At 35.6% G+C, this 26,907-nt stretch overlaps 1 protein-coding gene across 1 annotated transcript; it reads right to left on the reverse strand.

The window, feature by feature from the left end:
• Window positions 1-1,203: 1,203 nt before the first annotated feature.
• Window positions 1,204-23,162, reverse strand: LOC123675651. Its single transcript, XM_045611094.1, has 6 exons — window positions 22,923-23,162; window positions 7,477-7,552; window positions 7,194-7,418; window positions 4,521-4,956; window positions 3,439-3,684; window positions 1,204-2,170 (listed from the first exon to the last, which is right to left on the reverse strand). Coding segments are annotated over exons 1-6 (1,314 nt in total). The 5' UTR covers window positions 22,925-23,162; the 3' UTR covers window positions 1,204-1,841.
• Between the last annotated feature and the right edge of the window lie 3,745 nt (window positions 23,163-26,907).

The following is a 26,907-nucleotide window of genomic DNA, read 5'->3' on the forward strand; positions in this document are numbered from 1 at the left end:
GTGCCGTTCGTGTCGTGTTTTGTTCGTTACACGATGGCTGAAATAAAAAAAAAATTCTACAAATATTGTATTGTGCCTATGCATGTGTGCAAGCATGACAATAAAAAACCCCAATAAATTGTTTTTTCATGTACCAAATGACATGAATCAAAGGAAGAAGTGGTGCAAATTAATGAGGCGTGACTTAATTGGACCTAAAACTACTTCATATGTGTGCGAAGATCATTTTGATGTAAGTACCTATCAGTACTAGCTGTCTATTTCTGATAATAAAAATACTAAGGTGTAAGTTGGTTTGAAATAAGTTATTGAGCTGCTTTCCATACGGCTTTGTCCTTGACCCTGGACAGGGACCCTTCGACTGGTTTCAGCTTCCCGGGTCAAGGAGCTCCTGAAATCTGTGGTGAGCAGGGGTCACTTCAACTCTCCTGATAGATGAATCGCTCGGGATTTCCTACCGCTACCCCTTATTATTATTATATAAAGAATATAAGAGTTGAGGTTCATAACCTATATAAACTCAAAATGAATAATATACTGATTGGTAAACTTGAACTCAAAAAAAATTAAAAAGTATTTAATCACATTGAACAACACTAGAACGTTCCAAACTATAGGCTCAAAATCAGTATGTCCTTCTCGATAGGGCGTAGAAATGGTGGTGGTTCTGGGGGTAAATACACCCCTGAGATTTCCAAAATTAAAAATTTCAGAATTCTCGCGGATAATGAAAATTTTTCCATGAAATGAACGAATAATCATTTCTCAGTTATCTTTGAAATCGACGCGATAGTAAAAAATCGGACCCTTTTACGGGTTAAGAGTTTATTATCGCTTTCCTAATGATTATTAATTTTATTGCACTACGTCCGAGATTTATTTCTTTCCTTTATCTAACCGCTTTGTTGGCGTTGCTCCTTGTTTGGCCATCTGTAATTTTTGCATTCGTCATCGGTATACTTGTCCGTTGTTTTCGGTTTTTTGTATCATTCTTTATTACCACGTTTTCTTGGCAAAGTTGAAATCTTTCACCCCTATTGTTCCTTTCATTCATATCAAATTACCAGAGTAAATTACTCCACATTTTTCAATCTTGTCATTTGATGCATCCATTATTATTTCGATATTTATTGATTTTACCTGTAGAAAATAAAGAAAAACCTAATTGGACTTTTTATTATTATCTTGAATGACTAAAATGAGAACGGAAAAAATCTTTATTACTGAAATATTTCAAATACATAACAAAGAATAGAAATATAAGAAGAATTTTTGACTAAAAATACACAGCCTATTCAATTTCATAATCAGTATTAGAAAGAAAAGGTACAAAATAAAGTTAACAGAGTTAGTAGGTACATAGATAACATGAAGCACATATGATATTCTAGATTACATAATTGTTGAATTTAGTACGAAATGGTTAAACACAAATTTAAACAATATTTTTAGGACTAGATGTAAACATTCAATGAAACTCCACTGGTTGAAAAAACTAAGCTTCAACAGTCGAAAACGGTAAGGAGTAACGGTAAAACATAAAATTTATAAACATTACCTAAATTTTTTTTTCGCTTGTAGTATCTTCAATAATATTTAAAAAATTTCACGAAGTTTGAAGATATAACTCACACAATATATTCAATAGATGGGGATTCAAATATTGTCTTTGGATTCAACATCTTTTTACAACCATCCGAAATTTTAGTTGCAAAAAAACACCTCAAGATGATATTGCTACCTTTCATAATAAGTTTTCACGATTTTTTCAAATAAAACTCCTCTTAAAATTGATTGCCTCTTTGGATTCTTTTGAAGATTTTCTCTGAATCTTCGAAGTTTCAATCATCGGCATGTTTGGGTGCATTTGGGTCATCCGCCGTATAAGAAATCACGACGCCTTGATGATTTGGGGTTAGAGAATCTGTTTCTAAATTTAATTTTTTCTCGACCTTGATATCAGGCCTCAAAACCAGGCTCCCATGAGGTCCCTTCACCAAGTGTTCCATTTTACCATGAACCAATTCTTCTTCCAAAGCATAATGACTTTTTCTAAAGTGATGAGATGATGTTTCCACCTTTTGTGTCGAAATTTTTAGGTCATCTTCAGGCTCTGGTGGTAGTGTTACAACTTGTAGGTCTTCAACTTCATTGGTTTTTATACCCATACCTGTAACAGTAATTAAAGTGAGGATAAATTTTGAATTAATAACATAGAGCACGCCAATTTTTCTTCTTTTGATTACAAGTAGGTGTACCTTCCTGGTAATCACCCAATGGGTTAGTCGGAGGGAAAAAAGAAGAGCTCATGTATTTAATAATGGTTAGTAATTTTAAAATAAGAAGGAAATCTATCGTTTCAATAATTTATTACCAAAAGTGACTTATAACCACTTATGATATCTAATTGCGGCTAATAACCAAAGCAGTTGATGCCGCCAAAATTTAATTAAAAAAAAGAGATATCTAATTTGTCTTGATGAAACAGCACCTTATTTTCTTCAAATGGGGACGTTTTTTAACGATTTCATCCTTTAAACGATCCCATAACGCTATATAATAATCGCTGCTGATGGTCTGGTCCTTTTGGGAGGTAATCAATGAATATTATACCTTGCGCATCCCAGAATACTGATGCCATAACCTTGCCAGCTGACTGTTGTGTTTTTCCTCGCTTTGAATTCGGTTCATCGTGTGCACAACTGTTCAGAATCATTTACACGTTGTTGCTTTTGATCGATTGTGTGCTCGCGCGGCACTCATTTTGCACACAGCTTTCTCATGTACAAATATTCGTGAATGTACACGTTCAGATGATATCTTCACAATGTCTGCTATCTCGATCAACTTCACTTTACGGTCATTCAAAATTATTTCGTGAACTTTTTTGATTTTTTCATCGGTGGGCGTCCATTGCGTTCGCCGTTTTCGGTGCACATTTCACCACGTTTAAACTCAGCATACCAATCAATGATGGTTGATTTTCCTGATGCAGACCCCGGAAACACTTCATCAAGCCAAGATTTTGCTTAAAGTGTATTTTTTCCCTTCAAAAAGCAATATTTTATCAGGACACGAAATTATTTTTTTTTTCATCTTTTTTCAAATAACAAAAGTAGCTAAACTCACAATGCAATATCCCGCAAACTAATGGTCGGACTGCTGTTAAATTTTGACACATATCGTTTGAAGGTTGGTACTAACTAAAAATCATATGGGTTTTTTTAATTCCACAGATGGCGGTGCTATTATTCTAGCACTATTCACTGTTCTAGTTTTTCCGTTTACCATTGTATAATTATTTTCCTTTACATAGCTAAAATGACTTGAATACAGAAGAAATGATTTATTCCTTATGTGTGTCCTATTCCACAATCGATATAGCATCAATATATGTAGATAATTAAGATAATTTTATATAGCGGAGTAAATACTGACCTATGTGCGATCCTTTATAATGATGTTTCATGCCCAAGGTGCTACCTTCTAAGCCATAAGATGCAGGCATTTGAGATTTCCTCAAATCTTCTAAAATTTTTTCATTGTTGGTTGTTCCAAGCCATACGTTTCGTTGCTCTATCATATTATCTTTGTTCTCTTCATATGTTTCCAGAACTTTTGTTAATTTTTGATTGTCCAAAGTGGTATTTATAACATCGTCTGAATTTATATAGTTGACAAAATCTGTTGGTAAGAACAAAAAATTTAAGAAATGGTAATTCGAGGCAAATAAATAAAAAAGCATATATCGAAAGATATATCAATGTAAGCGGTTAAAACATGATTCATTTGAAATATTTAATGAAATTCCATCACACTATGATTTATTATTTCCTACTAAAGATGTGAATAAAAATTAACATCTCTATACATAGAATAGAATAGAATAGAATACATTTTATTAAACGATTTCAACATTTACAGAGTTAATATAAATTTTCAATGGTAATTTATTGCACCTAACTCCCGGAGGAGTTATCTAGACCTTGAAACTTGTCGCAGTTAGGTCAGTTCGTAAATGGGCTACATTCGACATTGACCTTTCAAAATTTTGTTTGTCTGATAATTACAAAACAACCTATTCAATCGGAATGAAATGTTGCATTTAGATGTGAAATAAAAATTTTAACCTTCATGCAATATTTTAGGTTGATCGCATCACCAAAAGCGCAAAAAAATTGAAATTGATAATTTTATCTACAATCTACAAAACATAAAATTTAACCAATTATTAACTTGTTGCGTTTTTCTACACCTGAGTGTATTATGCGAGCAGTAATTTCGAAATCAAAGACCTCGAAAGCTGTAGAAACTATTCTCCACCAAAAATGAAATTGGGCTGGTTATGTGGCAAGGATGACGGACGGGAGATGGACTAAAAAAATTCTTGAGTGGCGACCAATTCAGAAACCTTCTAGAAACAGAGGATGACCATTCAGTAGGTAGATGGACGACAGAAATAGTAGGAAGGAAACTGGACAAAAACAACCCAGGATAGAAATGAACATCATTTAACTCACCATTCAAATCTTTCCTTGCGGGACCCTGCAGATTTTTCAAAATATCACCCAATTTCTTTTGGCCCGATCTCATGGCGGAACTGTTGGGCATCTTCTCCCAAAAGTTCAAGATCTTGAGCAGTTTAGATGACCCGTTTAGCCTATTATCGATACTGTTTGGATCTTCGTTCAGCAGCTTCGATATAGCGTTGGTGTTGATCCTGGGCAGCAGGTACATAAGGTCTTTGTCTGGTAGATCCGAAGTAGGGATAGCATATTTGGAATCCTTGCTGGTGTACATATTCTGCGGTAGTTCTAGCGTGTTCTCTTGCGTGAGATTGCATTCCGCTTTTGGCAACTTATCGCAAGGCCGACAATGACAGCTCTTTATGATTTCGATTCTTTTCTGGATGGTTTTTGGACCGGATTGATTGGTGTCGTCAGCCGTCAGAGTGACCTGCAAATATTAACAATAATGTACAGATTGAGATAATATTTTCAGTATAGTATATCCAAAGTCACTCGGAGGAGCCAGAATTTTTCGATTTTGCAAGGGTTGTCCAAGTTTCCAGAAATTACTTTGGAGCCAGTGAATTTATTGCCTAAAAATACTTTCAAATAAACCCCGATATTTAGCGGATCGCGGTATCCACTTCAAATGGACATCTATGGCCAAGCGTCTTTATGGACAAGTTCAAGTGACTTTGGATATACTATACTAAAACAGCAACAAGAGCAGATAGGGTAGTTAACAATTGAAGTGAAAATAATAACGAATACTAAACACTGCAACGTTTTAATTTTTCTTTCATTATTTGCTTATTTGAATGGAGTATCGGGTGTACCAAATTCTGAGTCTACTGAGGGGATCTCAGAATACTTTGAGCTAGAAAAAATGAATGAAACATTTTCGGGCACGATTTTTGAGAGAATTAATTCGGTGAAAATCGCAACCTTATGAACTAAACTGTTTTCTAGATGTAAGAGATAATTGGAAAATGACGTGAAATGTTCTCATAACTTCCATATTATTGGTGCTATTAACATAACAAAAACATCCTATAGGCACTTTTTTAGTAGAATGAATTGGTGTAATCACTTATTTTTGATCGCCATTAATTTTGAAGTTATAATATTAGGTGTACAACTTTGCTTCCGCCGTTTTGCAATAGGTGGCTGTAGCGGTAAGTGGTAGTCGAATTAGATAGATCGTAGATGTCATACAACAAGCTTAGGTGTTCGTGAACATAACTTCATCGAAATATTAGTCGATTTGTGTCTGAATCATAAAGTTATTCTGGATTAAGCATGTCAGCTTACGAGCCAAATTTGCGGGAGGTTTTGATTTTCTGCTTTAATATGAGTAAATCTTTGGCTGAGGCTCATCGAATGCTCTTAAATACCTATGTTGAGGCCGCTAGTAGTGAAAGAACGAGCCTAGTGGTTTCAACACTTCAAGAACGGTTTCGACGTCGGAGACCAGCATGGCGGTGAAAGAGAGAAGATTTTCAAAGATGGAGAATTGGAGGCATTACTTGATCAAATCTCGTGTCAAATGCAACAAGAATTGGCAGGATCCTTGGAAGTGACGCAATAAGCCATTTTAAAATGCCTGGAAGTAATGAGAATGATTCAGAAACAAGGAAATTGGGTGCCGCACGAGTTGAAGCCGAGATATGTTAAACGGCGTTTGTTTGCTTGCAAAGCAAAGATGGCAGAGATTTCTGCATCGCATTGTGACTGTAAACGAAAAATGGGTTCATTACGATAACACCAATTGCAGAAAATCATGGGGATATCCCGGCCATGCTTCCACGTCGACAGCCAAACCCAATATTCACGATTCCAAGGTCGTGTTCAGTATTTGATGGGACCAGTTCGGCGTAGTGTATTATGAGTTGTTAAACTCGACTGAACCAATCGAAAATGATAGATTGAAGAGGAATCGACAACCTGTGTCGACACTTATTTTCAGGCTGGCCAAGAAGGTGCTTCACGACGACCCAAAAGTGCTTTTATTTTGCGTTCGGTGACTGCAAGATTTGCGCCATTTTTGTAGTGAATTTTAACAATGTTAATGCGTTGTTGAAGCCTGTCTTGTTCCATTTTGATTGATGGCGTAGTTTTTACTCTCAAATGTCAAAAGATGAGAGGTTCAGAAGTGACAGCTGCCCAGATAGGCTCTTGGTGAAAAACATTTTTTGTGGCTTTTGTTATTTAGTTGAACGAAATATTCAAATTGACCATATTCACCGTCGCCATATCATTGTGCGGCAATACCAACTACCCAGTGTTCCCAACGGAAAATATTGAGTTTACTAGAAAAATTCCACAATATAAAGTTTATAATTGTGGTTTATGTGTAAATCCCGGAGTACCTTTTCTGGCTGCTACGCCAGATAGGCTTGTTCGGTACAATATTTCGCAAAAATTTCACCTTTTGGAATAAAAACATAAGTGAAAGGTGGTTTATATACAAATTAACTGTGGCCGAGTGTATAAATAAAGGCTTCGCTCCATTTTTGGAAATAGTCAGTGGAAGAATAATCTCTATGGCTGATAGTATTTTTGATATTAACAGTATTTTTCTAGCAAACTCAATATTTCTCCGTTGGGAACACTGGGTAGTTGGTATTGTCGCACAACAATATGGCGACGGTGAATATGGTCAATTAGTAAAATAATTCCACTTACATGATAGCATTTGGTGACATTCGGCTGACAGCTGTCACAATAGGGTCCTATGATCTCCCCTGGTTCTGCTGGTTGTGTCTTAGGGATGCTGTAGCTCCAACAGGCTCCTACACATATATTATTGTTAATGGTTACGCTTTGATATCCAGGTGACGTTATGATCTGTTGAATTGGCGTTGCTTGACACCAGGAATATTTATCTCTCAGGAAGACTATGTTGTTGACCTGGAAGTGTGAGGTTGAATCAAAGAGGAAGTTTGGGGCATTTTTGTTGTTTGCTCACCTTATAGTCTCTTTCTGTTATAGTTGAATCGCTCATTCCCAAATAGATTAGGAATAAAACCGTAGTGTAGAGTAACCTGTAACAAACATATTTTATCAGATGTCTTAGTACTGTAAGAAATTCGGGTATTTGTAGTACGTGAAGGGGTTTTCCTACCCTTGACAACTATTGCAGTTCTAATGTTCTAATAATTATACTACTGATTTTGCGTTTTAGTTCATTATTTCATCTCTTTACTAATAATCCGGTCTAAAGAAAAATGATTCAAATAAATTTATGAATATAAATACACTGCTCAACAATTGATAGGGATCACTTACTTGTTCTAAATTTATTTCTGAAATATTCGCTCCAAGATTATAGGGATCACTTACTTGTTCTAAATTTATTTCTGAAATATTCGCTCCAAGATTATAAAATTAGTCAGATATCAGAGTATTTTCAGTTGATAATATGGTTCACTTGAGAAAAGAATGAAAAAATGGAAAGTTGCAGGAGAGGAAAAAAAACTTTATTAGGAACACTCAAAATTCTGTGTTTGAATAACATAAAAATTTTATGATGAAACCACAAGAAGGCTGAAGTTTCGGTTAAGCTAGTACCTAGTTGGTCCCCCACGAGCTCGTCTCAAGCATTCTACCCTACGAGGCATACTTTCGATCAAACGATTTATAAAATTTTGGGGCAAATTCGTCCAAATATCCCGTAAAGCGTTAGAAAGGTCCTCCAGGTTATTGATCGGTTGTTCTAAGGTTGACAATTGTCTAGACATCTCAGACCATACATGTTCGATGCAATTCATGTCTGGAGAGCGAGCTGGCCAGACCATCCTATCAATAGCATGAGTTTCTAGCGCTTCATTAACCAGACGACTACGGTGTTGACGGGCATTATCGTCAATTAAAATGAAATTCTCGCCCACGGCAGCCGCAAACGGAACAATTATGGGTTCAATAATCATATCGTGATATCTCTGGCTGGTCATGGTGGTGTTCTGCAGAACAACCAACTCTGTGCGTTGGTTCAAACAAATGCCTCCCCATACACATATAGAACCTCCGCCAAAAGCTGTTGTGCATATCTTCGACCTCTTTCCCTCCAAGCAAGAATACGTCCATCGAAGTTGACCAAACGAAATCTAGACTCATCCGTAAATAAACATCGGCTCCAATTTTCAAGTGTCCAATTGCGGTGCTCCTCAGCCCATTGCCGTCGATGAACCCGGTGTTCAAACGGGGATGTTGTACCCTCCTACGTGCTCTCAAACCACGAACATGTAGCATTGAGGATCAAAAGACGATCTTGGGCAGCTGTTGTACTGCGCTGCCGACCTCCCCCATGAACATAAGCTACCGAGTCGTTTTGGATGAACCTATTCCAAGCCCGACTCACAGTCACAACACTTTGCGAAACATTCAACCGCCGGGACACTTCTCGCTGGGACAAACCTTCCTGTATCCACCGTATGATTTGGTCCAGTTGCACAGGAGCCAAACGTCTTCTCGGCATGACTGATAAGCTGATATTGTTCTCATTTCTTCAATTATTGTCACCTTATGTTGTCCTTAGAGAACATATAATGTACAGATATTCACGAGATAACTTGAAAAAAAAACAAATGAAGAGAAGTTCATAAGTGATCCCTAGCAATTGTTGATCAGTGTATTATGCCGTGGGGTAAGAACCCAGGGTTATTTGTTCCATATGTCTGATCAAATTTTAAAAATTATATTTTGGTCGTTTTCGAAAACCTACCCAGGTTGACAAGATATCTTACCCGAACATTTGTTTCTCTTATTCTGTGACATGTTCATTTTGCCATAACTTGTGAACGAAATCGTGCGAGAATATTCCAGTTTCACACAGATTTCATGGTTATATTTCATTATTATATGTTGGTATTCGGAATTCTCTTGTTTCAGATTTATCTATTATCTGTCAAAATTGCGATATAGAAAACAGTTCTGCAAACCAACATTTTTCGAAACAAAAACCATCAACTGATATTTATGGAAATATTCCATTAATTTCAATGAAATTTCAGTGAATTAGAGAAAATAATGTATCAGTTAGCCTTTCGTAACCATGCTCAAATGCAGGTGTTTAAATAATTGTAATAAATGGGAAAACTCGAAAGAATTAACAATTTTTCAATTAGGGGAAATGCGGACAAAATGACATACTGTTTAGTTTTCCAATCATATATTTTCAGTTATTGAAATAATACTCCCATTTTGGCATTGTATACCAACTTTGGTTTTCCAGTATTATAAGCTGAAAATTGAATTGAACTACAAAAATAGAAGATATAAGAAGTTATTTTGACTTTTAACAAAATTCGTTTTGTCCGTATACTAAGGACAAAATGACTTATAATATTTGAATGCAAAGTTCGCTAATAAACGTTTTGGTTCTTTTCGAGACAGTAGCAAACAATGTATGAACCCAGTGAAAACACTGAATGCAACATAGCCACTGTTTACCAGGTTTGGAACCAAAAAAACGTCACTGCAATCAATGCACGGACAGTCATCGTCGGTCGTACTCATTTTTTTTTTAAATTTTAAACGGTTTAATGTCGGATTCTTCGTGGTCTTCGACTTTTTTATTTTTCAACGGTCTTGTTTTCTTTACCACCGGGTTTTTTATCATTGAATAATATTTTAATAACTTCTTGTTTCCTCTTCTTGCTTGGATTTACCGTTGAATTTTTTAAAATTAGGCCTTGTCCCTGAGAAGGTGGTGAAAGAATTTCATTACGAAGATTGATCCTTAAGAAGTTCCTGTCTATTGTAATCATCAGGAATCAATAGGTAGTTTACCTATTTTTACAGGATACATACCAGAAATTTCACGTTCTATCACGTATAGTGCATGCAAACTATGTACAAAATAACATGAAAATGAGCTCATTAGTTTCACATGGAAATGAATCTATAAAATTTTATATTATCACCAAAAATATATTTTCTTCACATGTATCGGATAAAATGACATACTATGTCGTTTTGTCTATCAGGATAGTCATTTTGTCAATTTCAAAACAAAACCAATATTCATCTTAGAACTTATACATATTATTACATCATAACCGTAATAACAAGAATACATTCAATATACAACGAATATTGTCATGACACTCTCCAGAAGTAATTTGATTTTTTTTTTAAATAAAATTATTTTTGTTTTTGAGGAGCCTCTACAGTCTACAAGCTCTGCTTAGTCTCTGGTTAACAAGATACGAGAATATGACGAGAAAATCAAATGAAGTTTCCTTTATCTTTATATCTCAATATCTTTGGTAAGTCATACCATAATTTGAAAAGCCATAAAACCAAAGTTTTCATGTAAACATTTCAATAATATTTAAACAAAGAAATATTTTTATTTTTTTGTATCATGGTGTTGAACTACTGAACTATTACTTGGTGGCAATAAAATTCTAATTTTAGCTTTGAAAAGCATTCGAACCATAGAAAATTAAGGGTTAATATCGAAAAAACCTTATATTCTAGCGATAACAGATGTGGAATACCAATTTCATGTCTCTTGGGAAATTTGGAGTTAATGGCGATATCGTACCCATAGAACACTCAAACAATAATTGGAAAAAATAAGGATAGCAATGACATAAAGTCAGGAAGTTCATCCATATTATTTCAATTGCCCATATAAATTTCTGTGATCTACATGGACTAAAAAAGGACCTAATAAAAATTGAAGAAAGATTCTTCATCAAATCAATCAATCAATCAATCATTTATTCCAATGCTCTACAATTCTTAGACAGTTAAATTCCAAAAATTCAAAAACTATAATATACAAACAAAAACCATATTTGAAAGATGGAATTTCAGAGGAGAAATCTGCCTAAGGTACAACCTTGTGTGCAGATCTCTTCCTCCATTTATGAATGGCACTAGAGTGATATAGGCAGAAGAGGCAGGAAAGAAGCAGACACATAATTAAACTTTTTTTTTTTTTCAAAATAAGGAAATAAAATAGTTCGGATTCGATAATAAGAATAGTTTTGTTCTAGATTTAAACCTTCTGATATTATTAAAATCCTTCTTCAAGTCAGGAGGCAGTTTATTAAAAAGTGTTGGTCCATAGTAGGTGACAAATCTTTGAGTGATGTTTGCGGACCTAAATGGAACATTGATGTTTTTCTCTCTAGCAGATCTGGTGTTGTAATTTCTGTCTGCGTCATTAATAGGGCAACCAAATTTATTCAAATAATTAAGGGTTGCATGAATATACAGATTTCTAATATTCAATATTTGAAGGCAGATATATAATTCATCGGTTGGAAATCTGTTGGGTTTTTTAAATATAATTTTCAAAACAGCATTTTGGGTCACTTCCAACTTTCTTAATGTGCTTTTATAAGCACAACCCCAAATAATATTACCATATTTCAGGTGGGACTCAATTAATGAACGATAGAGCATTCTCAATAAACTGTCAGATAAGATATCGCGTAGTTGAAAAAATTTGTAGAAAATATTTCTGATCTTTTTATTCAAGAATATAATATGTCCTTCCCATTTTAAATATTGATCAACTATTATGCCAAGGTACTTAATTTTTTCCACTCTATTTATTACCATACAATCACATAAATGGTCTTTGCTACATTTATTCGTGTGCATTTTTATAATTTCTACCACCGGTTGGTCTACAGACGTGGCACTAAAAGTCATAAAATAGGTTTTTTTATAGTTCAAGCCCAAACAGCTGTTCTTTAGCCAGTTATTCACTCTACCGATTCCACGCTCTGCCTGGTCATATACGTCAGCCCATGTGTCACCAGAGAATAGCAGTATTGTATCATCAGCATATGAAATAATTTTTCCCTTGTCTAATAGGTATCCCATATCATTCACGTATATTAAAAAGAGTAATGGCCCTAATACGGTACCCTGAGGCACACCGGTCTTAATTGATTGAGGATCACTAATTGTTTCATTGATTTTTACGAATTGTTCTCTATTTGATAAATAGTTTTTAAACAAATCTAGAGGGCCGTTTCTAATACCAATTTTTTCTAAACGCTCAAAGAGAATCTCGTGCGACACACTGTCGAACGCTTTCGACAGGTCCAGGAAAACAGCCAAGCTTTTTTTGTTTTCTTGCAAGTTGTTATTAATATTATTTATTAAGTCATACACCGCATCTTCCGTTCTTCTACCGTTTCTGAACCCATATTGTTTTTCGTATAGAATATTGTGTTTCTCAAGAAAATTCACTATTCTGCATTTTAAGCACTTTTCAAAAATTTTGGCAAAATTATTAATGAGAGAGATGGGCCTATAATTAGTTGTTTCCAAACGGCTATCAGTTTTAAACACCGGCGTCACAACGGATATTTTCCAATCCAGTGGCAATTTAAATGATGTAAAAGATAAATTAATTATGTGACACAGTGGTTTCAGTAAATGAGCGTGTATATATATTTTTTTTTTAAAGGATGTAACTTTATCGTTTGACAACATTACTGGCTCCAAATGTGAAAAATGAAAATTATAGATATTCTGACGAAGTTAAAGAGGAATCTAGAAAATATGCGCCAAAAACCTCTTGTTCAAGTTCTGAATTTCTGCAGGTCTCAAAGAACTATGAAAATAAGGATAAAAAAAATTCTATCAATTATTCTCTCTATTAATTTGTACATGCAACTATTCAGAAAATTTTAACGAAAGTTTTTGTGTTTGGTTGTAAATTTGTTAAATTTCTGCGTAGATATGTTTATTTGTGACTTCTCTTCATAACAGAATTTATTATTGAAGATATATCTTTTTCTAATTGTGAAAATTGTTTGGGGAAGATAGATGAAGTTTGATAAAGAGCTGTAGCGCAATTTTTTCAGTGGCGTTATTTTAAAATAGGTTCTCACACAGTCTATATTAATGTTAAATTTATAGATTTGAATACTTTTTATTTTATGTGCGTATGGTTTGCGAATTATTATTTCTTATGTTTGAAGAATTCTGGAATACATTTCGAGTCGGATGATCTGTTTTATCCGTTATATAGTTAATACGCAAGAAGTTTCCTGTGTTTGTTTATTGATTATAGAAATTATAGGCTTTGCACGCTTGGTTTCATATTGCGTCATTTGGTCGTTTCTTGAAATTCACCGGATTTGCTGTCATTTCTTCTTATATACTGCAAGTCCACAGCTTTAAGAATGTTCCTTTTAATTAGAATTCCACCCACAACACGAAAACAGAATCAAAACAACAAAGTGGTAGGTGGGTACAGTTGCCGATAGAACAGTTGAATGAGATCTGACGAGATACGAGGAAGCGTTTGCTCATCAACTATCAAAAAGTACCATAAAACCGCTAGCTTTCATTCAATCGAGACCAACATCAGAAATTGGGACATACGGGATGAACGCTTCATTCAAAACCAGCTTTGTAGGTGGGGGATTACAAGCTAGTCCATTCACTACTATGAGAAGATTTGGACCCCGAATTGATCGGTTTACTACGGCAGGTATACCTACTGAAGAACTTCTCAATTAATCTAACAGGTTAGCGTTTATGTTCTCTCGAATTCTCTCAGTGATTTCACACAAAGTACAGTGCATCCCATTTTGGGTGAGACTGCCAGGTTTCTCGCTGGTTATTTAAGATAGAGCCTTGCGGTTTTCACGTTCCTGTCCTACTTTTTCGTGAAACTCAAGTTGGTCTAATCAGATTTTGCATAACTGTTTCCGTTCAAGAGATACAGGGTGATTTTGGAAATTGATACTTTTCGGACACCTTCTTTATCTCCGAAGTTATTAGAAATAATGCTGAGGTAAAAACTACGTCTGAATCAGAATTCTGCGTAGAATCCAGTGGCGTACTCAATATTTTTTTTCGGGGTATGGTTTTGAAGATTCAACACAAACTTATGTTTTTTTTAATGGAACACCATGTGTATCATTACTTCGTTGAATTCGTTATTTTTTTTCCTTCAAAATGATATAAGACACTATGTAGGTAGGATGTTCAGAAATGTTAAAAAAACACTAAAACATCAAATAATGATGATTTTTTGTTAATGGGCAATGGATTTCCCATAGAAAAGAAGAATCAATAATGATAACAATAATTTATAGCGATGACAGCTAGATCAGATTGGTTTTTTCCCTCCAATGCCTACTTGATAAAACAATGCTCCCAAATGCATAGAAGTCATAATAACAACAAGGATGTTTGTGTCATCAATGAGTTACTACTTTTAAAAATCGAAAGTAATAATCCTCTTATTGAAACATAGAAAATTCATGGCCCATTTACAAAAAATCATCATTATTTGACGTTTTAGTGTTTTTTTAACATTTCTGGACAACCTACCTACATAGTATCATACATCATTTTGGAGAGAAAAAAATAACGAATTCAACGAAGTAATGATATATATATATATATATATATATATATATATATATATATATTAAAAAAAATATAGGTTTGTGTTGTATCTTCAAAACCATACCCCGAAAAAAAATATTGAGTACGCCACTGGATTCTACGCAGAATTCTGATTCAGACCTAGTTTTCAGCTCAGCATTATTTCTAATAATTTCGGAGATAAAGGAGGGGTCCGAAAAGTATCAATTTCCGAAATCACCCTGTATCTTTTGAACGGAAACAGTTATGCAGAATCTGATTAGACCAACTTGAGTTTCACGAAAAAGTAGGACAGGAACGTGAAAACCGCAAGGCTCTATCTTAAATAACATGCGAGAAACCTGGCTGTCTCACCCAAAATGGGATGCACTGTACACTAGTATAGATGGAATATTTTTGGACATTATTTAAAACATTTGAAATTTAGTTTAAATACACTGTTCAATAATTGCTAGGGATCACTTAGTAACTTCTCTTCATTTGTATTTTTTTCAAGTTATCTCGTGAATATCTGTACATTATATGTTCTCTGAGGAAAAAGTAAGATGTTTTGAGTTGATTATATCAAAGTCTTCCTCACTTCATCGGCTCTTGTTCACAAAATCGATTATTATCTGTAGGCTGTTACAGGTGGAGTGAAAAGCAATGTGGTATTTGTTATTACATCTGTTTTTTTCTCTCGTTCAAACACATAAGGTGACAATAATTGAAGAAATGAGAACAATATCAGCTTATCAGTCATGCTGAGAAGACGTTTGGCTCCTGTGCAACTGGACCAAATCATACGGTGGATACAGGAAGGTTTGTCCCAGCGAGAAGTGTCCCGACGGTTGAATGTTTCGCAAAGTGTCGTGAGTCGGGCTTGGAATAGGTTCATCCAAAACGACTCAGTAGCTTATGTTCATGGGGGAGGTCGGCAGCGCAGTACAACAGCTGCCCAAGATCGTCTTTTGATCCTCAATGCTAGGAGAAATCCCACTTAACCGGCGTCGCGGCTCAATAGATCACTGAGAGTTGCAACAGGAGTTCTAATTTCGAACTAGACTGTAAGACGACGACTACATGTTCGTGGTTTGAGAGCACGTAGGAGGGTACAACATCCCCGTTTGAATAGGGAACACCGGGTTCATCGACGGCAATGGGCTGAGGAGCACCGCAATTGGACACTTGACGATTGGAGCCGATGTTTATTTACGGATGAGTCTAGATTTCGTTTGGTCAACTCCGATGGACGTATTCTTGCTTGGAGGGAAAGAGGTCGAAGGTATGCAGAACAGTTTATGGTACCCACAACAGCTTTTGGCGGAGGTTCTATATGTGTATGGGGAGGCATTTGTTTGAACCAACGCACAGAGTTGGTTGTTCTGCAGAACACCACCATGACCAGCCAGAGATATCACGATATGATTATTGAACCCATAATTGTTCCGTTTGCGGCTGCCGTGGGCGAGAATTTCATTTTAATCGACGATAATGCCTGTCCACACCGTAGTCGTCTGGTTAATGAAGCGCTAGAAACTCATGCTATTGATAGGATGGACTGGCCAGCTCGCTCTCCAGACATGAATTGCATCGAACTTGTCTGGTCTGAGATGTCTAGACAATTGTCAACCTTAGAACAACCGATCAATAACCTGGAGGACCTTTCTAACGCTTTACGGGATATTTGGACGAATTTGCCTCAAAATTTTATAAATCGTTTGATCGAAAGTATGCCTCGTAGGTAGAATGCTTGAGACGAGCTCGTGGGGGACCAACTAGGTACTAGCTTAACCGAAACTTCAGCCTTCTTGTGGTTTCATCATAACATTTTTATGTTATTCAAACACAGAATTTTGAGTGTTCCTAATAAAGTCTTTTTTTCTCTCCAACTTTCCATTTTTTCATTCTTTTCTCAAGTGAACCATATTTTCAACTGAAAATACTCTGATATCTGACTAAATTTATAATCTTGGAGCGAATATTTCAGAAATAAATTTAGAACAAGTAAGTGATCCCTATCAATTGTTGAGCAGTGTATGTGAAATATCTATCGAATGATCTCCGAGGATGCAATAGGCACATGAATGTTCGAGAGCTCAAAAGCTCCTACGTCAAGTCAAAGCTTTCCTTAATTTTTTTAATCTATCTTTCTAGCTCATCGTACCTAATGAAAAAAGTGAGTACTTTTTCATGATATACATACCTATCATGATATGCATCATGTCTCACTCTATACATCAGTTCAACCATCTTCTAGGTACTGATTCATGTCTACACTACGCAGCGTTGACATGTAGGGATAGAATCGTAAGCTCTGGGATAGATTGCCGATCGTCTCCACTTCGATGAAAGATCGCGAGAAGACTAGAGACATTTTGGCGCCAAGACAAAATAAATTCGCCGCCCTGCATTGCCTAATTTATCTTAATTTTCTTTGAAGGTGTCTCTGTTATTCCTCCCAGGCATCTTTTCAATTTCATATGAAATCGTGTTTTTGAACTTAAAAATCACCTTGTCATATAGGTAGAACGCTCTACGCAGTTCTTAAATTCATATTCAGTTGATTTAAATAAAATTGGCTCTTGTCAATTTTTATTTCAAGACAAAAAGTGGTATCTTCAATAAGGAAATATTTTTATGTAACGTTTCATTTATTTTTATTAACTGATTTAGTGTCCCTATAATTTGGCGCCCCGGAAAAATGTGATGAAATGAAGATAATACAAGTTTGGCGCCGCCTAATTTGTCTACCCCGAAGAGCCTCCACTGATTTAGGGGGGTATATGCGCTTATCAACGTATTATACTAATATGGTAATATAATATATGTATGATATTTAGATTTACTTCTAAGCATTATCTGGTATTTTCAGTGCTTTGACGCACCAAATTCCATTTGGAATATGTACATTATTCAATTCAAAACACATTCTTTGTTCAATATTTTTCACCATAGTAAACATCGCAAGCATACTTCAGATAAACTTATTTTCTTGAAAGGAAATATGCATCTAATTATAAAATAGGTATTCGATTCCGCCAATGGAGTGGGTAGAGCCAGAATCAGAGTAAAATTGGCAGATATGTTTAAAAATGCTTTTTTGTCATAAAAATCTACATCAATCACATATACTTTGGCAAGAATTTTTTTGTTTAAAACTTTCTATTGTTACCATACTCGCCAACAATTTCCAGAATGGGCATATCTACCGGTTTGAAAGTTGGAACCATTGAAAATTTCTCCAAATTTTTGAAAATTATTTTTATATGAATCCGATGAAGTTTTGTTAGAAACGAATCTGATAATCTATATGAACTCTTCACTTGCATTATTATTATTATTTGAACTGGGGTCGTTTTGCTTCGGTAAGCCTTCCGGGAACTGCGACCATGCAGATCTTTTGTTCACTACCCTACTCATTCATAGAAACCCAGGGAGGTCGTCAACGACATTAATAAAATTGACAACCTCCCTAGGGGCCTTGGCCATTACCTCTCTGGTATCCAGGACCGGCTTGCCTATGTGAATGGTTCTTAGGCCAGCCAGCTCTGGACACTTGCATATCAAGTCTTCAGCCGTTTCTACTTCCGATCCACAGAGCCTGCAAATCTCGTCTGCTGACTTACCCATACGGTACAAATGATGTTGGTACCGACAGTGCCCCGTCAGCAGTCCCACCATCACCCGAAGCTCTGCTCGCGACAGCTTCAGGAGCTTTCTGGTGTAAGTAGGTGAAAACGTCACGAATTTCTTTGCCTGAGCAAGTCTAGGAGTGTTAGTCCAGTGGATTGTCCTACTGTTCAACTCCCATAGCTGGACCGCAGCTTTGTATTGGTCTTTTCCTATCCCACAGAAAGGCTCAGGTCCAGCAGGTCTTAACCTTGATGCACTTTTTGCAAGCTCATCCGCTCTCTCATTTCCTTCAACCAGCTTTTTCATTTCCTTCAACCCCACAGTGCCCTGGTACCCATAATAGAGTCACCTTATTTCCTCTGGCCAGTTGCTTTATGGTGTTACGGCACTCCCAAGTCAGCAGAGACCCCTGACAGCACGATTCCAGGGATCTCAGCGTGGTTTGGCTGTCCGTGGTGATGTAGATATGCGCCCCTTTGAGGTTAATTTTGAGACACTCCTGGGCGCATACATAAACAGCCATTATCTAGGTCTGTAGAATCGAGGGCTCACTTCCCAGAGCTTTAGAGATCCTCAGTCTAGGTCCATTCACTTGCATTGCCTTCATGCTATAATTTTCAACCAATAGCAATGGCAAGTATTGTGATTTAACACATTTTGACATTTTCCTTAGGACAACGAATAAGATAAGGTATATGCCAATGCTCCACAATCAATTCAAGACCTTAAAGATAGAATTCGTGAAGTTATCTTAGACATGCAACCGCAAATGTACGAATTGGTCATGGAAAATTTCTTGAAAAGGATATGGTGCTATTTGGCTGATATTTTCCACCGTTAATGGCATACCTTCTTCTTTACAATGAAATAAACATCGATTGATTTCTCTTTAAATATACTATTTTTTTATATCGGAATGAAACCTCTTGTTGGAAAACCTTTTATATGTGTAGGAGACAAATATGTTATACCATTTACTGCCATACTTTGTGTGGTTCGATGCAACATCACAAATAATAACTTAATACTTTGTCCTCTATTTCCACCAACAGTGTTGTCCCACTGGTCACCAGACGGCAGACACCCTCTGTATTCTATTAGGATTTAAATATTGAGTCAAAAATATGAAATAATTGAAACATCAAACATTTTAAAATGTAATGGAGAAAAAAAATTATGTAGGAACATATGAAAAAAGTACTCTTCTAATGGGTAAGGTAGTATACTACATCCTCCTTCATTTCTAAAAAAATAAGTCCGATAGAATAAATTCTTTTCGCTTTTGTAATCTTCACGATTATTCCTTATTTACGCATGCGCATTTTCAACTTACGACCCAATCTGAATATTAAAATTTCCTTCAAATAGGATCAGTATACAGCTGAATAGATGAAAATTATATAGGACCATATATGACCCAAACATGATATACCCATACCAAATTTCACTGAAATCGGATGAAAATTGTATAACTCCATTAATGTGCCACTTGCACCCTTGGAGACCATATAACTGTATGTGATCTTCAAGGAAGCAATTGGTGAATGAACGAGCATTCAAAATCACCTGACTTTGCGTCAGTTCTATCCTCATTATAAATCTGCTTATTTGATATAAGAATTTTATTTTTTCGATATTCTGCTTGAATAATTGTTCTGAATAGTTCTGATGTACCAAATTTTGCAAGAAGCTTGAAATGATAACACCAAATTTTGCAAGAAGCTTGAAATCATCCCGATTGGACCTGTTGTCGCGGAAATATTGGATATTTTCCAATATTCTTCTTCAATTTTCTATGGTTATTATGATTTAAACTGCTTGAGAATTCGCTCGAACCTTGAGATTTTTAATTTACTTTCGAATGCAAATTTTCATCTCGATTAGATATGAGGAACCCAGGAAAAAACCCGATCATTGATTCAAAGCCGATTTCGAGAAAAATGAATTATAAAGTTCACCAATTAGCGGAAACTTCAAAAATGATTTAAAAAATTGAAAAATGTTGTATTTGAACTGTGTTTCAACTTTCAACTGTGTAGTTTTCTAACTTTCAAAATAATGATTTTTTATTCAAATTTCGATTTCAAAACCTGCAAATTTTAACCCCCATTCTACCCCTAAATCAAAAAAAAGAGAGAGGAAAATATTTTGAAGAACGCAAAAATGTATTTTAATATTCAAAAAATGATAATTACTTCACACAAAAAAATGTTGTAATATTGTATTATTACCAAAAATTTTTCACCGTGGCCTTGGGTGGGAGTCTTTTAAACTGCATTGACGGGATTCTTCCCCACACGCGTGAATAGGTTTTCCGCAGTACAACCTATTTTTTACTAAGACGACGGGTTTATTCTACAAAATTGAGATCGTCTTCGGAGTTTTTCCTATAAATCCTTCAGAAACCAATTCAAACCTGATTCACCCCAAGATGTCTATTAGGGTAAATGCACTGGTTCTCGACCAGTTAACAGAAACATCGATTTCGAGCACGATTTTTTCACACATAAACTTATCAAATTTCAATGGTGTTGGTGTTCATCGATTCTTTGGCGAGTTTTAAATGATTTGTCATATAATTTTAAGCGTTCTTTCCGCATTTAACCTTTGAAATGTGAAAACATATAGAAAATCTCAATAACCTTCGGTTCTCGACCACGCCGCAGAGTTCTCGACCATTTTTGTGTTAGTTTTCGATCACTAATAATAGTTGCCGCTCCACTTAAAAATTTTATAAAAAACTTTAGAGCGAAATGAGTGATTAGTACTTACTTTCATACCGTACCATCGACATCACTACCCATCACTCAGATGGGTTTCAGAAGAGGTAATCAAGTAAGAAACACTCGGAAAGTAAAAAAAAATTATTTTGCAAAAGTTTCCACTTTCTATAAATATTTCAAAATAGCAACTCATACAACATTATTTGGTTATTTTGCTCTTAATATCTATTTAAAAACGAATGAGTAAATAAAATATAAAACACCGACCACCAGTGGTCGAGAACAATCAAATTGGTTCTCGACCGCGAATAAATAAAGGGTAGAAATAAGTGTTTCAACGTTAATTCGGTGGTCGCAAACTAATATTCAGAAAGTAGATATATAAATGAATCAGGGTATCGAAAAAAAACGAAATTGATCCAACAGAAATGTATCGGTTGAAATAAACAATTATTGAAGTAACATATTGGTTCTCGACCACTTTGGTCGAGAAATAAAAGATACAAATTTTCCAATACCAGTTCGCGACCGCCGAATATTGAACAAAAAAATATACATTTATTTGCTTCTTGATTGAAATACACTCAAAAATATATCTTATAGTTGATATGGAACAAAATATACACACATAATTCATTCAAAATAAGAAATAATTACTATTTTCTGGTCATATATCACAAAGCACTTTTTTAAGAGAGGACGAGAAAGAACCCTTTTTTATGATAGACGATTATAAACTAATTTTTAGCGCGAAAACTTTGACCTATACCACTACTATGCAAACTATCTTGGAAGGGTAGAATGGTCGAGAACACGTACCGCGAAAATTTTTTCCACTACATGATATATTTTTATTATTATTTCATCTCAAATCACGGAATGGTCGAAAACCAGTGCCGGTCGGCTAACCAGTGCATTTACCCTACCTACAGGGTTTTTTCCCTGGACTCTTCATATGTAGTTTTGAATTAATCAGGAAAACATAATTTGGAAAGGCCATATTTATGGAACCCTAAGACGGATTTGAGCATTAACTTAAATGTGGCATTCGAAATCTGAATTCTGAAAAATTCGTAGCAAACGACCACCGAAAAAGGTTATGATCCGATGACGTGAGTATATCATTTCGAGAGGATTCTATTTTGAAGGCGTCACAATAATGAATTCTTGATACTTTTGTGACATAATAGCAACTATCTTTATTTATTACTGACTGAACTGAGCAATAACCTTTCGTGAATTTTGAAATTGAGAAAAATAAGTGTTTTCTCCTAACAGCGACAAGTAGGTACTCCTCCTTTGGTACATCTAGAATCGCCCAGAGACTATCCAGCTACTTTACCTGATTTGCAACAAGTTCATATAGATTTTTTTCTAGTCGACCAGCACAGCTGGTTATTAGATACTCGCTGTCCTTCAAGTTATTCAAATCATTTCACCGTGTTAAATAAATATCTTGCCAACTTGTAATAAACACGTCCACTTCAGGAAATATCCAACTGAGAAGAAATATGAGATATATTCACCTACAATGCCGTAAATTTTAACATTCAAAGGAAAACGCTAGGATTTTCTAATGGTTAAGTTTAATTGACGATCAATTGTAATTCTAAAAACCTTCGTTATTTTATGGTATATTCTGCGAGTGATTCATGTGAAAATAACGTCGATGATATTGTTTTTATGAGAGTTTCAGACTTACATATTGGAGGAAATTGGAGGAGCGTGGTTATAGTAGATATACTCAGTTTCACTGTGTTGAATTTGACTGTGAATGCTTCGTGGGCAGTTTCAGAGATACACGCGAATGTAGTACCATCGGTCTAGCAGCTCATGGTATCACTAGTTAAAGGTCACCGTCCAGTCCGCGGTAACGATGTCGACTGAGCACTGCCACAGCTCAAGTCCTCGATCTTCCACCCATACACGAACTTGTTCTTTTCTCCGGCTGTCTCCTTCTTAACAAACACCTGGTTCTTGGGATCGCCGAGAAGGAGGAAAACCAACTTTGGCTGATGGGCCTCGCGTTCGCAAACGGATGAATTGCTAATTTGGCGTTATTGTGTTTGCCACTCGAGTAGGACTATGGGAGGTACCGAAAGGTTATCTGGTACGATTCTTGTTCGCTTCTTTTTTTTTGGGTTGCGGATGAGAGGTCGAATATTACGGTACTTATGTAACACATGTAGGTCGTCGGTGGCTCTGGCAAAAAACCTGTACGTTGACTCTGGTCGAGAATGGGTTGTTTTGAGGGATTATACTTGGACACTTGAATATAGGTTCTTTCATCAAGTCTTGTTGAGCTGAAAGCAATCATTTGAAATTTTTATTGGGATGAAGTTTCGATGACGAATCTTGAATTTCTGTATAGGGTAAATGCACTGGTTAGCAGACCGGCACTGGTTCTCGACCATTCCGTGATTTGAGATAAAATAATGATAAAAATATATCATGTAGTGCAAACTATTTTCGCGGTACGTGTTCTCGACCATTCTACCCTTCCAAGATAGTTTGCATAGTAGTGGTATAGGTCAAAGTTTTCACGCTAAAAATTAGTTTATAATCGTCTATCATAGAAAAGGGTTCTTTCTCGTCCTCTCTTATAGAAAAGTGCTTTGTGATATATGACCACAAAATAGTAATTATTTCTTATTTTAAATGAAAATATGTGTGTATATTTTGTTCCATATCAACTATAAGATATATTTTCGAGTGTATTTCAATCAAAAAGCAAATAAATGTATATTTTTTTGTCAATAGTCGGCGGTCGCGAACTGGTATTGGAAAATTTGTATCTTTTATTTCTCGACCAAAGTGGTCGAGAACCAATATGTTACTTCAATAATTGTTTATTTCAACCGATATATTTCTGTTGGATCATTTTCGTGTTTTTTCGATACCCTGATTTATTCACTCATCTCGCTCTAAAGTTTTTTATAAAACTTTTAAGTGGAGCGGCCACTATTATTAGTGGTCGAAAACTAACACAAAAATGATCGAGAACTCTGCGGCGTGGTCGAGAACCGAAGGTTATTGAGATTTTCTATATGTTTTCACATTTCAAAGGTTAGATGCGGAAAGAACGCTTAAAATTATATGACAAATCATTTACAACTCGCCAAAGAATCGATGAACACCGACACCATTAAAATTTGATAAGTTTATGTGTGAAAAAATCGTGCTCGAAATCGATGTTTCTGTTAACTGGTCGAGAACCAGTGCATTTACCCTATAGGTTTTTTCATCAAGTCTTGGTGAGCTGAAAGCAATCATTTGAAATCTCTAATTTTTATTGGGATGAAGTTTCGATGACAAATCTTGAATTCCTGTATATGCTAAATTGAAGAAGTTGAACGTCGAAGATTCAACATACAGGATGTTTCGTAATATGAAAAAAAGTTTTCATTTACTTACCCTCTAAAATGCACCAATTTCGAGATACAGGTTGTTGAAATTAAAGAAAAATGCTTTTCGCAAATATTAACGGAACCTTTTATCGTACAGAAAACAGCTCTCGTAAGCCTTTTCTAATCATAATAAGTTATGTTTTGTGAGGACTTTATTTTAAGTCTCAATTGGTGAAGGTTTTGAAGGGGTAGGTGTTTTTCTCCCCAACTTCTACTATAATGGAAAGAATGATTTTGAAGACGCCCATTCAAATCGCCAATATTTTCTACACAAAAAAGGCACTCTTGATTATACTCTGCAGTCGACATGGTTGAAAACCATGGTCTTCACTGTAAACCTTTTTTTAAACTCAAAAACTACAGGTTAACAAATTAATTTTATTTTCTGAACAACTGAACAATGCTTACGAAAACCGTTTTCTGGACGATAAAAGGTTCTGGAAATATTCTCAAAAAACATTTTTTTTTTCAATTTCATCAACCATTATTACGAAAATGGTTTATTTTAGAGGGTAAGTAAATAGAACCCCTTTTCCATATTTTTGAACGAGCTACCACATCCTGAAGGAGTTGATAATTTCGTAAAATGATAGGAATTAGTTCGTAAAACGATAGGAACGAGAAACATACCTGTAAGTTCGTCTTGAGTTTGGGATTAGGGTGATTAGATCGAAAAAGGTGTACTAGGTATTGCTAGGGAGTCAGTTGTCAAGTGAATATTTAAATTTTTACAAACTTCAAAAAATCGAGAGAAACATTTGCTTTAGATGCTCGTTCATACAGGGTTTTCCAATAAGAGGTTCATTTTAAGATAGGAGTCAGTATTCTATACCGTTTCAGTGGTCAGCTAAAAATAACGGGTGTTTTTTTTCGAGGTATATAACTTTAAGTTGCCATTACTGTTCAAGATGGCGACCGATTTAACAGATGTCAAGTGATTTATTCTCAGTTTGGTTTGGCAATTCATTATGAATAGACTCACGCCTGTACAACGGATGCAAATAGTGCAATTTCATTTCGAAAATAATGGTTCTGTGCGGAATACGTATCGCGCACTACGTCCATTTTATTTTGTTAAGCGATGAAGCGCACTTCTGGTTGAATGGCTACGTCAACAAACAAAACTGACGCATTTGGAGTGAAGCTAATCCTCAAGTGTATGTCGAAACACCGTTACATCCAGAAACACTGACTGTTTGGTGCGCTTTATGGGCTGGTGGAATCATTGGTCCGTACTTCTTCAAAAACGATGATGGCCAGAACGTTACAGTCAATGGTGATCGGTATAGAGCCATGATTACTAACTTTTTCATTCCTGAATTGAACAACCATGATGTCCAGGAGCTGTGGTTCCAACAAGATGGCGCAACATGTTACACAGCTCGTGCCAGAATCGATTTATTGAAAGACACGTTTGGTGACCGCCTAATTTCATGTTTTGGACCTGTGAATTGGCCTCCAAGATCTTGTGATTTAACACCGCTAGACTACTTTCTGTGGGGCTATGTAAAGTCATTGGTCTATGCGGATAAGCCACAAACCCTTGACCATTTGGAAGACAACATTCGCCGTGTTATTGCCGATATACGGCAACAAATGTGGGAAAAAGTCATCGAAAATTAGACGTCCAGATTGGACTACATCCGAGCCAGTCGTGGCGGTCATATGCCAGAAATCATATTCAAAATGTAATGCCACAAGATTATCTTGTGGATAAATAAAATTCATGTCAATCGAATAAACCATCGTTGTTTTATTGCAATTTAAAGTTCTATAGCTCTAAAAAAAACACCCTTTAGTAAGCTATATTTTACGCCACAGACCATCGATTTATATAAGTTTTACTATTTTTCATTTTTTATTGGAGAATAAATACATGTATGATATAAGAAGTGAAAACTTATTTGGTAGCAAAGGACGGTAAATCAGAGGAACGTTTGAGATTGCTTCACTCGTCCTGAAAAGTGATGGGAATGATGGGATCTCAAAAACGCTGAGAAGAGAGGAATATTTGAACTTTTCCAGATCACGAGAATTCCACGTGGTATAAACTCCTCTCAATATGACATGGCGCAGTGAGCAATACGAATTTAATTTTACTCCAGATTGAAAGAACTAGGTGATTCCCGTTGTGGAAACATGTCCAAGAGAAAGAGTCTCGAAGCAAGTCATAAAGACAAGATGAAGCACCTGCAAGAATCAATTGCAGCAACACAAGATTCAGTCGAATCTTACGAAAATAATATAATTCACATTCACGATGAAACACAGTTTTTACAG

This window comes from Harmonia axyridis, chromosome 3, assembly GCF_914767665.1.
Source record: "Harmonia axyridis chromosome 3, icHarAxyr1.1, whole genome shotgun sequence".
NCBI lineage: Eukaryota > Metazoa > Arthropoda > Insecta > Coleoptera > Coccinellidae > Harmonia > Harmonia axyridis.